At 36.4% G+C, this 17782-nt stretch overlaps 1 protein-coding gene across 1 annotated transcript; it reads right to left on the bottom strand.

Annotated features, from left to right (window-relative positions):
• Positions 1 to 2165: 2165 nt before the first annotated feature.
• Positions 2166 to 17512, bottom strand: LOC139137757 (uncharacterized). Its single transcript, XM_070706052.1, has 11 exons — positions 17117 to 17512; positions 16548 to 16611; positions 13130 to 13180; positions 8203 to 9447; positions 7681 to 7790; positions 6807 to 6930; positions 4213 to 4378; positions 3356 to 3538; positions 2719 to 2830; positions 2356 to 2435; positions 2166 to 2227 (listed from the first exon to the last, which is right to left on the bottom strand). Exons 2-7 carry the CDS (start codon positions 16609 to 16611, stop codon positions 4317 to 4319), a joined length of 1656 nt encoding a protein of 551 aa, XP_070562153.1. The 5' UTR covers positions 17117 to 17512; the 3' UTR covers positions 2166 to 2227; positions 2356 to 2435; positions 2719 to 2830; positions 3356 to 3538; positions 4213 to 4316.
• Positions 17513 to 17782: the final 270 nt, after the last annotated feature.

The raw sequence follows: 17782 nt of genomic DNA, 5'->3' as shown, positions 1-17782 counted from the left end.
AGGAACCTAAAGGAAAATCGTTTGACACAGAATCAAAGACTTCTAGAGAGTTTCACTTATACAATGAATGGATGATGAGGACGATTTTGTTATAGAAACGTAATGTGGATAACTTCGCGATCGATAAACCCAACAAAGCAAAACAAACAAAAAACAACCAAACAACAAAAAAATTAGTAGATGATAATCATGTACTCACCCATTTTTTGTCAGACTCTTTTTCATGAAGACGGTGCAACTTGCTATTTCGATATAGAAAAGAATATAAAATAATTTTGCTATTCAGCAATGTCTTATATTTCAAAAATTACCTTTAACTAATTAGATATTGATAATTATCATGTAATGAAAACAGGCCGTTATATAAAATTATCATTAAAGAATCTAGGATATATACTATCTGCTTCATAAAAATTATTCCAGAATAGTATGCTGCATGTTGTTATTTAAACGTTACATTCTACTTGGAGAGTGCTAACAAGTTTGGATATTACAAGCAGAAATAAAGAAGATAATCAGGTACTGTGTTAACCATGTTACCTTGTATCAGACTCTGCTTCTGTTGCTAATTTCACAAGATAGGAAAGGCACTCTGAGAATTCCCAAAAGTATGGATGTCTGAAAATAACCAAACGATCAAAGTATGACAGTCTAATAACGCAAATATAACACTCATACATTTTCCAAGCTCGGTATATAAGCATTGGATCCCTATTATTAGGCTCAAGTTTAGACAATTTCAGTGCATTACGGTGGTATTGCATTATTGTGACAGGATATTGAAGAGCATAATGATTGTAATGCATTACTGAGATCGTAACTAAAATGATAAGTGTACAAGTTTGCAGTGAGGATGAGGATCACGGGGCATAAATTACCTGACAAATGGTGCAATATAGCTAGCTATCGTTGTGGTAAGAAAAGTGCTGGCTGTGCCATGTGTATTCCATTAAATCTGATTTTGTACCGGCTCGAAAATAACATGAAAATACCAGAAGACTTTTACAAGGCACACCGTTGTTCGCTGTTGTTACCAAACTTCTAACATACAATATGAATTATTGCACTGAAATGACGTGCACCTGATAATCAACATACTCAGGAGAGTGCACTAAACTTTACATAAGTACGTTAGGAGTATGTATATATATATATATATATATATATATATATATATATATATATATATATATATATATATTATATATATATATATACATACATACATACATACATACGTACATAAGCACTTTCTACTTGTTGCAGACATCTGTTCATGTAAACCCTGATATAGATGACGTTTGATGTCGGGAATTCGTTCTACAAAATTGGTGATTAATCTGGATAGATTTGGCCTGATCTCTTTCGCATGTGCATGTTAAGCAATTGTAGCCGTGGAAGAGGGTAAATAATAAGTGACAATAGCCAACACTCTAAGTAAAGGCCATTATTTGTAGTTATTAGCAACGTTATTTTTCCTTTGTTTATTGGATTTGATATAATGGTAGGAAAAGAAGCGTGTTCGACCAGAGTTCGTCTTCAAGAAAATAATCTTTATTTAATCAACATGTCGGCAGTGCACAGACTGCCTCCTTCAGGGTCACTCTAATAGAAATAAATAAAACATACTTAAGATATTACAACAAGTAAAGATTTGATAGTTAATTTTGCATCCTGATCCATTCTTTCAATATGATAATGTTATTGAAAGAAATTTGTTCCACTTTACAAGAGCGGAGAAGTGAATGATACAACGGAAGCTGTAAGTTATAAGATTGCACTTATACGGACCGAGAATGGTATGTTTGTTATCACTGTACTGGCTCATGTAGTATTGTTGGAATAATCACGGTAATTACGTCGACTCACACTGTTGTTTTGTGAAATACCAGTCCATTCAATGCCTTACTGATTACCACTGTATCGTATTGAACTTCGCTACATGATCTTAGTCGGGTAAAGGTACATATTTAGATTTATGTATGTAGAAATGTATCAAATTATATAAAACATACCCCAGTACTTCATTAATTGATGGTCGCTTTCCACGTTCTTTTGATAGCATCAAAGATATCAAGTGTTCTCCCATAACGCAGTTGAGGTCAGAAAGACTGTATTTTCCAATGGATATACTTCTTTGAGTTTCCGAGATCTCTTGTGGTGAGCCTTGTGTGCCAAATGGGTGTCGACCATTAGATAATATGTAATACATCAACATCCCCGCAACCTTCAAGACCAATGCAAGAAATAAATTGAGTAAAATATTGGCAAATTCTAATCTTAACAAAGCCTCAAAACCGTGAACCTCTGGCGTAGCGCACACCGATAACAAGAATGGTAGACGTATAGTTTTACCTGGATATCACCTTTAAGACTACAGTCCGATTTGCCTTGCTCACAATTCATTGCTTCTGTGGACAGCCAGAATTGAGTGCCTGCAAAATCGATAGTAATTGTATTGTGGATGATTCAAATGTGCAATATTCAAATGTTCAATGTTCAAATTTGAGACGTTGCAAATGAAACGAACAAGAATGTGGCATACGCTGCTTTCGTAAAAGTCATGTTAAATAGATTCGATTTATTCGTAGGAGGGCGCGACGATCTTTATTTTCTTAATTTTGTTTAGAGGGAATAGCCTGATATTGTTCGAAATAAGTGAGCAGATCATGGAAAACTGTTGTTACAATTTATAAAATACATAAATTGTGGACTTGCCTGCTGCTTCTGTCTGGAAAGTCTTGCTGGTCTTCATTATATCCAGCTGACGACTTATTCCAAAATCACTAAGTTTGGCTTTACCATCAATGCCAATTAATATATTCTGAGGCTGAAATATTGCGAATTGTTTATATCAGACCCTGTACTATCTCTTACAATTCTGGTAACCAACGTTATTGATTTGAAATTGTATAATAAGTAATCATAATCTTTCTATTTAAATTGCGTCAGTCATCAGTATTCATCTCATAACATTGTATTGATTTTGCATATTAGAGCATAGGTGTCACTGTCAAACACTATGTGAGGATAGTAATTTTGCATTATTGAAATCCCATTGAAATTGCAATAGAATGAAGGAATGAAATTGACATCAATGGATCTGTGCAAAAGCAATAATATTATCTTGTTCAAATAGATACATATTGTCAAAACAAACGAGTAAACTTTAATGACAAACAGGTTAAATAAGCTTCATGTGATCACTTTAACAATTGTGTGCTGTGAAAGTCAACTGACTAATCAAGCAGAAGTCACTTTAATTTTATTCAGACATAGGTATTTTAAAGGTATGATCTGCTTAATGGTCAAATTTATAGTGTGAAGTAGTCTTAAAGTAATTATAAACGCTTACTTTTAAATCCCGATGGACAATGTTTGCATCCTCATGTAGACATTTCAGACCTGTCAGCATGTCAAGGACCAGTTGTTTCCTTTCCTTCAGTGGCATGTCTTTATTTTGTTTCATATGATCATTCAATGTTCTCTCGCACAGTTCCATGACAATATACAGATGCTCACCATGTTCGATGACATCCTTTGAAGAAGAAATCACGTCTGATTTAGTCGGGATATACTGGTAGTTTCAGTGAAAATTATTGTACATTTTTCTCAACGATATCGAATTCTTCAGAGAAAATCATTGAAAAAGAGAGTCATTAATTATGTTAACGAAGTGGACAAAATTTATTTTTCTGGTCATTAGAATGAGATTTTCGTAGTTGCAAGCTACGTCAGTAAAGAATTGATAAGCTAAGTGTTTGTTATAAAGAGAGGAGTTATGCTGTGGAAATCACTAATGGAGCAATTTTACACAAGGTACTAATATTTTACAAGCATACTTATTTTCGATAAAATTTTATTTCAGCATCTTACACCTTTTAAAGTGATGAGGCTAATAGTTTATTGTCTCCCTGCCAAGACCACTAAAGTTAACCCCACTGGAAAAAGGAACTGATTCAAAGCTATGAATTCTTTAGCAAGACTATGAATCACTGGAGGCTGAAGGATCTTGGTATTTTTGTCATTGATCTTCGCCCGCCCATTTCGAAACACAGTTTTTCATCCTAACCACACATTTTATGAGTTGGTAGACATAATTGAAGCTTTGTGCTTTGCTGGTAGTGTTTTACTCTAACGAGTGTCCTCTCGATACCAGTTAGTGTCTTATTCTCTGAGGCATCATGATCAGTATACATAAGATTTACGCACGTGTTGTTGAACAATATGCTTTGATTTTTTGATGCTGCTCTTCTTCGACATTTTACTTTCGATTTCTTTTTGGTTTGACTCTACTTCATTAGTTTTGATAATCTTTACAGCAACTGGTGATTGCTTTTCCTCATTAATACCGAGATACACTTTTGTGCCGCTTTGCCTGCAAGAATAAATCAAATGAACTTAAATTTCTTTTTACACCTTTTTGTGTACAGCTAGAGACACGTAATTATTATGACATGTCAATAAAATAAATTACATAGTATGTTGGTGTACTTACGTATTTAACAAGTTTTAGCTATATATTTGTGGACGTTAAATGGAAGCAGCAGCATGTTCTTAGTGGTTAGTGATTCGAGATTAAACGTTCATGTGGTATAACAATCCGTGGCACAATTCGGCCAACCAATAAACCAATTTGCATTTTCAAAAAAGAAAATCGAAATGGAGCTTATTTTCAATTTTCAAATGGTTTTATCATCTTGATTATTAACTTTTAGGCCTATTTCTAAATTTAAAATCTTTGGGCTGAGATTGAAATATAGGAAACAGGTGTATACTGCTGTGAGGATGGCACTTTACGGCCATTCAAATTTCCCTCTGACAAACTCTATTTCCCACAATTCGTATTTCCGTTTTTTCAATTTCCAATATACCAAATGTCCGATTTTCCCATTTCATTTGGGGCGTGGCAGCTGATAGTATCTATCTTTGGCCTAGGAATGCATCAAATTGTGACAGTTGTTTGCGCGGGCAAGTCGTTCAATGGATCGAGTAACGAACATACAAAGAACAATAGTGTTGCGGCCGCCGGAAAGGAAAGTCCGATATAATCAGTTTGACCTGACCTGCTGAAGTTTTGCGCGCTTCCCGTCAACGTCGCAAACTGGAACATTGTGTAAAATTGTGACAGTCATCAGCCCAATCAGAGCGCGGCATCCACATTTAATTTTATCTGATCAATTTATTCAGCTGTCAATCTTTGTACGCAATGATGTTCTCCTCATAATGATCTAAGTAACCAATCATAGTTTTAATCCGTATGCCGGCTCACTTTATAAAATTGCACCTGTTCCAACCCGATCAAAATCTTGACCTTAAAGGCGTTTGATGTCATGTTTGAGACACCATCGTCTAACGTTTCGTTCAGCGATACCACATTCCCTGGGCAAAACATTTTGGAGACGAACACCAATTTCGCGTTGACTTCTTCCTTTATCACCCACTTCTTGAATTTCTTGCGGCTGAACGCACCAACTTAAATTCATGGCCTGAAGTGTACGCGCACTCTACCAACCAAAGAACAGTTTTTTTCTTGTCTTCAAGTATGTGAGACGATCATGTTAGGGACTGGCCAGTTTGTTCAGCCTCGCGCGCTCTGTACGTATATGTGTAGTACTAGTACACACACTCCAGAGCTTGCAGAATCCGTCTGAGATAGCGTCCTACATTTGCACTATAAATCGGAAGAAAAATATGTTGATATTGCACTAAAACGGTCACTACTCTGACAGTTTGTAACTGTGGTAACGCAGCTATTGTTGGGGTGGTAGCGTGCGCCGCTATGTGGGTCATCAAAAGGCGGGATTGACCTTTTGATGACCTGCATAGCCACGCACCCTACCCCGCCAACAGATAGCTGCACAGCTAGACAATTTGATGCCCAGATGTATAATAATAAGATTATCACGAAAATACCGCAAAGGATGCACTATGACATTGGCGCCGTGCATCACCCTCCGCTTCGCGTCGAGCGATACGCTGCGCCAATGTCCTCGTGCATCCTTTTCGGTATTTTCGTAATAACCTCATATTAGTAAAGTTACGCGCCCAAAGGGCGCACCGAAAAATGAAACTGAATGATGAAATTCATGACTAGCACGATGCATTTTAGGCAAGTATGAGCCCGTGTCGAAATTTAAAAACTACACTGACCCCCTATAATTGGGCATTTCCAAATAGGTGACCCCATCACGAAAGTGAAAAACAGGGGTGACTCCCACGAATCCACTGGCCTCCAAGGCCGAAGAAACCGTGACTGACCAGTACCTCATTCCCGCTAATTTTTAAAAGTATCTTGTGCCAATTATCGTAACCAAGCCCCGCCATAGTACATTTAGTCACACTGAGATAAATGTTACACCTTAATTCCAATTCGATACAATTATTTCCGGCATAGTATGAAAAGATACTGGGCCACGCCCCAAATGAAATGGGAAAATCGGACATTTGGTATATTGGAAATTGAAAAAACGGAAATACGAATTGTGGGAAATAAAGGGAAATTTGATTGGCCGTAAAGTGCCATCCTCAAAGCAGTATACACCTGTTTCCTATATTTCAATCTCAGCCCAAGATTTTAAATTTAGAAATAGGCCTAAAAGTTAATAATCAAGATGATAAAACCATTTGAAATTGAAAATTAGCTCCATTTCGATTTTCTTTTTTGAAAATGCAAATTGGTTTATTGGTTGGCCGAATCGTGCCACGGATTATGTGGCATTCTTATGCACAATATGGGCAATGTGATATCGGTACATGAACTTTGCCTAGATTGCACGAACAGTTAAAAGAAAAAAATCCCTTACCCTTCGCCAATTTGATATTTTTGTGCTTACCAATTTTATAGACTTTCAAAGTTTCATAGTCGTCTTTCTCAGCTCTTAGGGCCGTCAGTTGCCCTGTCCACTTTGTGCTTCTTTGAGTGGAGACCTATAAATCAACATAAAATATATTTAAGTAAATGTCTCTGGCGCAAAATCTCACTGATACTTTCCCAAAATGAATGATGTACAGAGTCACGATACGAAATGAAGTATACTACTTTATAGAAATGCACATACACAGGAGACAATGCTAGATTTTTCTTGTTCATTACTAAGCCAAAATGATCTTTCTAAACTAATTATTCCATATATTCATGTAGCTAATCAAACTCAAACCATTCTCAGAAGGGCATTGACCAGTAAGCATACTACTTTATCCATATGATTTACCAGAATGATAAGATGCACGATATTGCTGAAAAATAAAGATAGTGGAACAACAGAGAAATCATATTTGGGCTAACATGATATCGAAATTTATAAAAAAAGAATTTCGCAGCAAATACCTATACCTATACTGGTATTACCATTAAATATCTCCGTGCATACATATTGAAAGACGAACTACAAGATATGGAGATTCATTTAAGCATATAAAATAATAAACGCATTACTTTGTAAAATGTCATATGAAATGTCATGTCATATAATTTCAGTGTGTATGGATTAGTATACGCGAATATTACGCAAGCAACATAATGTTCGCTAAATATCATTTTTCAAAGAGAAGTTGCTCATTCTGTCTTCTTTAGTTATCTAGATTTCCATTATTATAATGAGAAATGCTTCATTATATATTTACGTAATTCTAGGATATAAAGAATGAACATGAGAAGTAACATGTAAACGGTGATACCTTTTCTGGTGATTTCATGCCATCAAAGTCATCGTCTGGACTTTCATCAATAGACGCTAAGGATAAAGCACTACCCGATGATATTGTTCTCTGTCTTCCTTCAGCGTCACCTGTTGCGTTAACAAAATTACATGTTTCTGTTTTCATCTAAGTATATACAGATTTCGATGTAGGTCATATGCTGGATGCCTTAGCTAAATTGTGGATAACTGGGTGGCCAACAATTTTAAAGACGTTTCAGTAAATCTGTCGATAAAATGTTACGAATTTTCACTGGGCTATGATGGTACTACTTCGCATTTTATTCACATTTTAGGTACGGTAACACAAGCAGTAAATCAGAGTGATGCGTATGATCTTTGCTGATGTACCTTATGATTTAATTTGAGCTACTCAGGGCCAGCTTTCATTCAGAGCCTGGAATATTGTAGACGATTGAATAGGCGTTGATTTAATCGGCTGTGTTCAAGCGCTTGTATGTTTTTGAAATTTCTCAATTTGACTCAAGGACAAGTCACTCACCATTCTGAAACTTCAAAACCTCCTGGCATTTATGTAAGAATTGCTTTTGAGACTTTAAAATTGTAGGGTTGTCGACCAGCTTCTTTTTAATTTCATCAGCTCTCTTGAAGGCAACACTACACGTCCTAGGGTTGATTCTACTGATGATTTTATCACACCAGTTTTTACTGTCCGTTTCTGCTGTGTTGTCATAGAATCCTGTGTCCACACTGCAGTAATCGCTGTAGTCATCCCCTGGAAAGAGCCTATCCAGGAAAACCTTGATGCCAGAGCAGCTAGGAACCAGTGTGGGAAGACCAGCCTGCATGGCGAGATATGCCGCAAAGTTGAATGGGTCCTTCTTCTCTGGTGCTAACAGCAAGACACTTTGCTGGATTGCCGTCTTTAAGGTAGCCTTAGAAACAACTGTGTATGGCGCGGGAATGTTCAGGTATCTACAGTCTGATTTATCGATGAGATATTCTCTGAAGTCATTACTAATACTTTCATTTACACCATACAACTTCCAAACAGGAACTGTTTCATGCACACCATGGAATTTCTCGCCAACCTTCCCCATTGCCATTGCGACCACATCATATCTACAGAAGTCGTCCCTTGACTTTACGTTGCAAATTGTCAGAATTTGCTTATGGCTGCCCTCGTATGGCTTCACCACGGTATCTGAGAACTGCTTGTTCAGATCAGGATAGTAACACACATGTTCGACGGAATTCAAAGCCTGATATTTAATGCTGTAGTGATTGTACACATATGGACCAACAGAAAAGATAGCGCTAGCCCTGCTCGCGATTTCGCAGGCACTGTTTTCTACGTCGATGTTTCCACAATCTTCTCCCACTTCATGGTTGAACAAAATAAATTGCGAATCACAGGCAACTTCGTTCTTGATGTTCAAACCTGCATTAGCCAGATGTTGGTTGTCTCCATCTACTGCAAAATGTCCTAGCACAAGACCAATACCAGAGATGTCAGACTTTAGGTGACTGAAATAGCTTGCATGGCTGACCAAAAGCCATTCGATGTTTGGCGTCCTGTTGGGAAGTCGATTCACAACCTCTTTATCAGGACTGACCAATCTCACGCCCGTTTCTTTATCTTCAGTGATGTTGTAATCTTTGACGTCCAAAATTGTAGAATATGTTGGAACTTTCTTTGCTAATTGAGTAGCAAGACTCTGATTGACAATAGCTACCCGATCCAAACCATTATTCCATTTGTTACAGATAAGTAAGGCTGATGAACCTAAGCAAATAAGAGAAGGCAGTAAGATGTGTGTATTTAGTAATTAGTACTTTTAAACCTCAGTCGATGAAATATCACCATGTAAATTTCAACAGAAAGAAATTACACACAATTTACGTAACCCACTTTTGCTTATATTACAGTTTGAGATTCGCCATTGGCGTTAGGGTGGGGGAAAACCAAAAGTGAGATCATGTGCCAGCCTAGGTCTTTACAGCAATAAAGAGGCATAGCTAGTATGTTTCCAAAAAATATCATTGACGGCAACATTCATTTTAATATTCCTCCATCAACTGGACTTATACTGTAAAAATAGCGGACGCTAGACGCGTCTTTACGCGTTCAAAATGTACATGTCGGTGTTCAAATTTGAACGGCTTGTGTTCATATTGTTAACGTTAACACTAGTGTTCATAATATTAACAATGATGTTCTAAACCTGAACACTATGTGTTAACAACGATCTCCTTCAAGTGTTCACAAACTCAGCATCACAGAAATTTTACAATACTGTGAAACAATTAACAGTCTTGTGTTTTTTACTTACAATGACTATATTAAATTTACTATTGCTTCACTGTCCGGCAAACGTACACGGATTTTGGTGTAACGAATTTCACACTAAGTGAAAAATATTTCCGGCCTACAATTGCTAAAAGGATGTTTTTTCTAAAAAGGAAGTATACAAAATAATTTTACACGTTTATTACGGGTTGAAAGTTTAAGAATTAGAAAAGAAAATCAGAAAACCACCATGAACGTTTTAATGTCAACATCGGCGTGCAAGAGGCGTTCTACTTCTAAACACTTGGTGTTCAAGTTTGGTGTCTTTTCCTATCCCATGATGCATCAAAACGGAAGTTGCGACATTTTTCTTGTAAGCGCACCCTGAAGTCGTGATCGTGCGGAAGCAAGACCAGAAAGGGTAAGTTTCCTCTCCAAAATAGTAAACGGTATTAGATTTTTGAAGCATCTATATTATCGTCCTTTGAAATTAATTGTATTGTACCTTGAAATAGCTTACTACGTGAAGAAACCTTTTTTCTTTCAGTGGCTACTATACCAACAACTAGCTATGACTATGCAGTGGCACTTTTGGCCATAGCCTATCGATCGATCTCACTCGGGTCAAGGGTCATCGCAACACAACTGTAGCGATTACCCTTGACCTGAGCGCGACCGATACGCCTTGCATAGTACCGCTGCGTAATCACAGCTAACACATGTCTTTTAGTAGACACAATCGCATGTAAAACATCAGTTAAACATCGTAGAGTACACAATGTATGTTTTAGCATATGAGAGTTTGGCTTTTTATTTTAATCAGTTGATGACAAGAAGCAGCAAATATTTTGTAGCAGTATTGAAGAGAGGCACTGTCTCCCCTTTTCCTTAACCTTATCAGCCCCTTGTCTTTCATTTAAAGTCTCATCTCGCCATATTACCTACTGTTGCATTTTTTCAGGATGTAAAAAGTTGGATTTAACTGAAAATCGAAGAGTTGTTATAGAAGCTGGTGGTACAGATAACGAAGAAGATGAGTGTACAGGTAGCTGTCTGGAAACAAGCTTGAGAACTCAGTTCATCTCTAATGTAGATTTAAACTTTCAAGGGTCAGTAACTGAATTTTGATAAATTTCTGTATTTTGTTCTGAATTAATCTAAGCTTTGGTAGCATGCTATGATCAACTAAATGTTGCCGGAGAATAAGCTTTCACAGACGTGTAGTCTCGCTTATTTATTAAAGCTGAAGCGACAGACCATTCAGAGTAAAATGTCCACTCTGAATTACTTTTTTTTCTGAAATTTTCACTCTGAATTTTCTGTCACTTTCTGCTTCAATTTTTCTCCCCCCCTTGCATCTGATGAAGGAGACGTCACGTCTTTGAAAGCCTATGCCCTTGTAACATTTAGTTGATCATAGCCTGCTACCAAATCGTAGATTATTTTGTATTGTAGCTCAACACGTCTCTTGTACTTAGCAGCTGGTTTTTAGCTTTGCTGTTAGCTAAATAGGTTGATGTGTAGCATTGTCCTCAAATTTGTACATCTTCAAAACAGCCAGTACGAATCCTTTAATATTTGGATTACAGGTCCCAAGGGATTAATCAGATATGTTCAAATTATGATGAAATATGCAAATTTATATTTTTGAGGCTAATTTTGCTATTTTTTGGCAAAAATCTTCTTCTCTTTTACTGACGTCTTATTTGGTAAACATGTCCCTAAAAATGACCTTAGTCAAATTTGTGCTAGTTGTGATGAAATATTCAAATTTTTATATTTCATGGCAATTTTTGTCATTTTTGGTCAAAAAATCTTTAAAAAATCTTTTTCAAAACTGTTAATCGAACAGGTTTGATATTAGGACATAGATCTCTACTGATAGTCTTTTTCAGATTGTTCAAATTATGCAGAAATTTGCAACTTTGTATTTTTAGGACATTAAAGACATTTCAGACATTTTTAAGACATTAGGGATTACCAGAATGTGATATATCAAGTTATGATGAAATGTACATTTTTTTTATTTTAAGGGTGATTTTTACCATTTTTGGTAAAAAAAATTGTATAAAAATTAATAGCAGGGTACACCAGAATTTGAAAGGTCTTTACGAATATGTTTTAAATTTCTGAGAAGTAAATTTTTGAAATGTCACCGATTTATTTCAGGGTTTATTTAAAGATATTACAAGCAAACAAACCTTTTTGTTTATGAAGGACTTTGTTGGACAAGGAAATAGGTTTTACCCTGCCAAGGACCTACTTTCCCCACTTTCTGCATGTTGTGCCTTACTGTGACACTTTGACAACTTGACATGTTGTGTTTACTTTAGTGTGGACAACTATATACCATGTGAACCAGAGAAGCCTAGACTAACTTGTTTTTTCTTCTAAATTTGCAATTTTCTATACAAGAGGAAATGTCTTTAAGAAACCATCTTACAAAATGGATTATGCATTTCATACATATACTTCTTTGCAACACAATAAGTATGCCAAATTTTGAGCTTTTTCAGATGATTTTTGTACATTTTAAACAAGTATGAACATGAAACGGTGATTTTTATTGCTTATGTTTTTGATAGGAAGGTGTTAACACTGTTGGTATTTTCCTGTGACAAACTTTACATACAAGTTGCAATGTTTATTTGCCCATTTTACAGTAAAATATTGTATTTTACTCTAGAAATGTTTCGTGTATTTTTAGAATAAAATAATTTTACTGGATATCAATGGTCTGTAATGTTATTTCAAGGCTTAAACACCCCGTGAACGCCCAAATTAAAGGTGTTCAACAAGCGCGCATCATGTGTTCTAGCCTTTAACACGCTTATCGTTGAACGGCGTCCATGCGTTCAAAAGTGTTACAGCCCTTTGAACGCGTAAAGGCGTTCAATTTTTTGAACACATTTCCCGTGCAACGTGTGTTCAGATATGGAACACCATGGTGTTCAATATAATGTCTGATGAACACGTAGCGTTCAAAATCTGCACACGTGTGTTCAAAAATTGAACGTTGGTTGAACACGTAGTGTTAAATTTCTGAACGTCTGGACGCGTTCAAAAAGTGTTACAAAAAGGCGTTTAATTGGTGTTCTATCCTTGAACACTTAACTTTACAGTGTATAAGTGTACGCGTTTCTTTAATACATTTCTGTGATTGTGATAGGAAACTTACCAGAAGGGTTACTGCTTTCTTCATTGGATGAATAGCGTGCTTCTACGCCGCCTGAAAGCAAAGAAAATAACTCAGCAACCATGTTCAATATATACTTAAATTTTGTTCGAAAGTTGCAAGGAAAATTATACTTTTCACAACTAGCCTATGAAGTTACAGAGATCCTTTTGTATGGACGTGTTTTGTCAGTAAACTAGTAAATTGTCTCTTTGGTGACTCCGTACTGAAACACTCAGTTTTGTAATTCAAGAGAGTTGCACTGCTTAACCAATAAAAATTGTCAGATCATATCTTGTTTGACACGAAAAACGAGCGTGAAATTGTGATTGTGTTAAACATCAAACAGGGTGTTACATTATTTGCTGAGTATAAACACGAAAGCTAACACGTTCTTCTGAAGTACACAATAACAACTAGGTGTGCTTTGGTTCTGGAGTGATGTAATTATAAAAAACCTAATTTCCCATATTTACATAACTTCAAAAACTCCGAAATGAAAGATTCCATCGCTTTTGGAGTACTGTACTACTACTATTCATATGGAAGTTTTATGCTGTAGACAGAGGTTTGATAATAATAATATTTACGTTCAGATCGCTCACTTTTGCCTTCAGTAAAATCGACCTCGATATATCGATATGCTCATTTTTGTAAAAATATTGCAGATATTTAAATTTTGAGACATGAAAATATACCCTGTGCAGCAGAAAAACCTTGAACACCATTGATAGAAATTGACAGGATTATTAATACAATAGATATGTACTTTAACACGCCTGAACAATAGAATGAAGATGTTTAAAGTTAAATGTAGCATTTTGAATGAGCTGTGAATGTATTTTGCATTTTATTTGCCTAACCAGAAGTCCAGAACTGTTGTAAAAAATAGATGTCAATCAATTCTTTAAAAGAGAGAACATCAGTAAATCATAAACTTCATTTGGTAATTAGACAGTTGCCAGTACTCGAATTACTTCTCTTGAGAAGCCTCAGAGAGCTTTTTTCATAGGTTGTAGGCAAATGTCTAAGAAAACCTTTCTTTCAATGTTGAAACTATGAAAACGGAGCTGATAATGACAAAAATTCATTTCATTTTGTTGATTATCATTTCACTCATAAACACCACCTTTTGCTTGAAAACCTGTGGCATATAGGAAAATAGTTGCATCAATGAGAACGAAAATTATATTGTCAGTTTTCTTTTTCTAAAATATGTCACTGGATCAAATGTATTGTGAAATGTCGATGCATGCAGCCTTCTTATTCCGAATTCCCACAGAGAAAACAGAAAATGGTCAGGAATTTGTCATGCTTTTCACATAAACTGCAGATTCCATAATATTTAGTACACTTTGCCACACAGATTTTCGATTTACATACATCAAGATATCTCTGATATGGATGTGTGATATATTAAAGTCATGGACCTGAAGGGTGAACTAAAAAACAAAAACAAAAAAAAACCAGCTGAGCGAATGAGACTTGTGACACTACGAAACGTAATTATGATTATAGTCAAAAATTGTTGTTTGCAGTCAGTTCACGGGCATTGCACTTAGGTACAAGTACAGTTGTACCAAAAACATACAAACAAACGCATTGAAAATTTTTATGTTTTGCCGACATCTGTTAAGATCGTTCACGGCTGGTCCAATACGGTACCGTGTTTTCATATTGTCTACGCTGTTAAAGATTACGGTCCCGGCTAACAGTGAAACATGATAAAATCGCTCTACGACAAATTTCCTGTTGACGAGTTTTAAGCATCTAGGTGGTAAATTACATCGTTTACAGCCATAAATGAGACACAAAAATCCAACCGCACTGAAAATAGTAACGATAGACAAGGTGCACATGTTATATTTCGTACATGTCAGTGAGATTCACAGCCTGATCTAGTCCGGTTCGGGTTTTGGATATAATGTAAGATACTAGGGAAAGACAAACTTTCGTTTAGGTTGTAAAAGGCGTTTAGTTCTATTTAGGCGAGCAAGTAACTAAATATATGAGCAGGCGATGTAAATACCTTTGCAATGTTTTATTCGTACAGCAACATTTCACGAACGAGTCACGACGCTACAGCTTACGTGTACTCACTTCGCGTTTCACGAATCCGCACAAATTCCTTTCTAGGATTGGTAAATTCAGCATGTTGGACGGCTGAGGATATGTATAATTCTTGGAGATAAACTGACTGGTACGGATATTAAATCCACTGTGCATTCATTGTGCATGTCACAAAGCTGCCTGCTCTATAACTATGCTCTCAGCTGTTTACACTCGATTGAGTTCGAAATCGAACGCTGGCGCGGCGAGAGTATTTTGACCTGATTTTGGCGGGCCTCATAACGTTCATGAAGGGTTAAGGTTATGTTTCAAAATACGAAAACACACTCATTGTACAAATTTGTGCTTCCATCGCCATTTTAAGCTCAAAATAAATCTTCTTCAAATTGTGAAAACCTGTGTCGACATCTTAATGTTTAAATTGTTCGCTTTAAAAGTGTGCCATAAACCCTCCCTTGAAATGGAATGGCCCAACAGCGGAATAATATCAAGAAGTGATACGGTTGTCATCACTCCTTAGCAACCAACTTTTTATGAGTACAGCGAGGAGCAAGCAAGGTCGATTTCAGTTGATTTCGTCGCTAATTTCGGAACGTCCGTAGGAAAACAGTCATAACCAAAGCATGCATGTATGATAAAGGGGTTATTCACGAAATTTGGGCGATACTGCGTCGTATTTTTGTGATGTGTCCGCATTTTGATTCGTTGCTCCGCAACTTGTCAAAATACGGACACATCACTCGAATACGAAGCGGTGTCGCCAAAACTTCGTGTAATAACCCCTAATATGATATATATAGAGTTATGTGCCATTATATGGTGCGCTGAAATGAATGATGATGTTTGTGACTGGCACGATGTAGTTAAGTCAAGTATACTTGTTGACATTCAAAATCACACTAACCCCCACCCCATCCCCATGGGGTGGGGGCCATGGGTCCATGCAAGCGTCCATGACCAAAGTCAATAACAGGGTGACCAACATGAATCCACCCCGACCCCCACCCTGGCCGTAGAAACTGACCAGTCCCTCGTTGGAACACATTTGAGTTTCCGGTCTTTGAAAATATCCATTTCCAGGGGTTTTTTTTCACATTTTTGGGCAAAATATCATAGAAAATTATGTGGTTTAGCAAAAATTAAAATTCACGTATTTCCATTGCAACTCAACAGATTTGAAAACAGGTTTGCTTTCTCTGCGTTATGCAAGACAAAAGCTGAAATTAAGCTATATTTTGTACTTAAGTCCCTACAAGAAGGTGGAATCAAAGTCATAACACAATCATTGTCAATTAGTCCTTGCATGTGTGTTTTTTGAAAACATCAAAATATATTGAAATTTAAAAGCAACCTTTTTTTTCCAGTGCCACCAGCTGTTTCATCCACCGGATCACCTTGCTGCGATGTACCATCATCTGTTTGAAGCAACAAAGAATATGTATTGATGAGGACTTCTTCAACCTTTTCAATTTGCTATTAGATAAAAGTGACATACATACTAAGATAATACCTTGTTCAATGCTCTCAGGGAAGGTTCGTTGGTAACATATCCACGCATCTTTTGGATTAAACATTTATGTAATTTCTTCAATACATTTATGGCATACTGAGATATCAATTTGTGAAACATTGCCACATTTTTGCAAATAAGTATATCTGGCTACAAAATTGTTTTTTGTTCTGTTTGTTTTTATTCTTCCCTATTATCTTTGATGCTACAGTTTTAGCTGGTTTTTGAAGATTTCGTAGGAAGCTCACCAGTTAAGTGTTTTGATTATGTTGTGGCAGTGTTGGGAAGGGCATGAAGCAAAAAATAACCCTCCCCCTCCTCTACCGAAAAGTTGCTGGGTTGCATTTTTAAATTAAGGCCTTAAATCAGTGAACTATTTCAGAGTATACTATCACTTCTGCGAGAATTACCTGTCTTTTTTTCTTTCTCTTTCCGTCTGTCTCCACAAAATTTTTTCACTATTCACTAAGCAATGGTCTATACATGGTCTCAAATATGTTTTCTAGAAGTTTCAAGTTGTTCTCTGCAATGAAACCTCTCTCTTCCAAGTAATGGAATACTGCTGTTGCGCTTTTCAACGTTTTTTCGTCTCTTTTTGTGATTTGATTATTAGACAGCAACATTTTCATTGTTTTAACATCATCCTCTGCAAGTTGCATTTCCAGGTCCATGTATAATTTATTCAATTTGCGAATATCCGCCTTCGATTTTGAAATTGCTGCCATGATATACCAATGCAAACAGCAAATCTTCTTTGCCAAGTGGTAGACAGGTCAAATTCCTGCGATTGAATTCAATCAGAATCCCTGCCAACAGAGTCACAGATATGATTAGAGCCTAGTATAGATTTGTGAGTAATGGCTTAGGAAATTAAAGGGACAAAGTCGGCCATTTTTCATGAATTTGTGTTTACTTACAGTGTTTGACATGTTGAAAGATACTGAATGAATTGGTGACCATTCATATATTTGACCTCGGTTTTAGACACGATACATGAAACCATCGCGAGATGGTCATGACCACTAATTCTTTTTCGAGATGGTTTCATTGAATTTGTCTAAAACCGGAGTCGAATA

Source organism: Ptychodera flava, chromosome 1 (assembly GCF_041260155.1).
Source record: "Ptychodera flava strain L36383 chromosome 1, AS_Pfla_20210202, whole genome shotgun sequence".
In the NCBI taxonomy this organism is placed as follows: domain Eukaryota; kingdom Metazoa; phylum Hemichordata; class Enteropneusta; family Ptychoderidae; genus Ptychodera; species Ptychodera flava.
This window is presented reverse-complemented; position numbering and strand designations above follow the sequence as displayed.

Bases quoted from the DNA above. Each gene is read 5' to 3' on its own strand.
- LOC139137757 (XM_070706052.1), bottom strand. From the start codon at position 16,611: ATGATGGTACATCGCAGCAAGGTGATCCGGTGGATGAAACAGCTGGTG. The intron at 7,791-8,202 runs GTGAGTGACTTG...TTAACGCAACAG, and splicing joins GGTTTTGAAGTTTCAGAATG to GTGACGCTGAAGGAAGACAG. The intron at 4,379-6,806 runs GTAAGGGATTTT...TTATTCTTGCAG, and splicing joins AAATATCAAATTGGCGAAGG to GCAAAGCGGCACAAAAGTGT.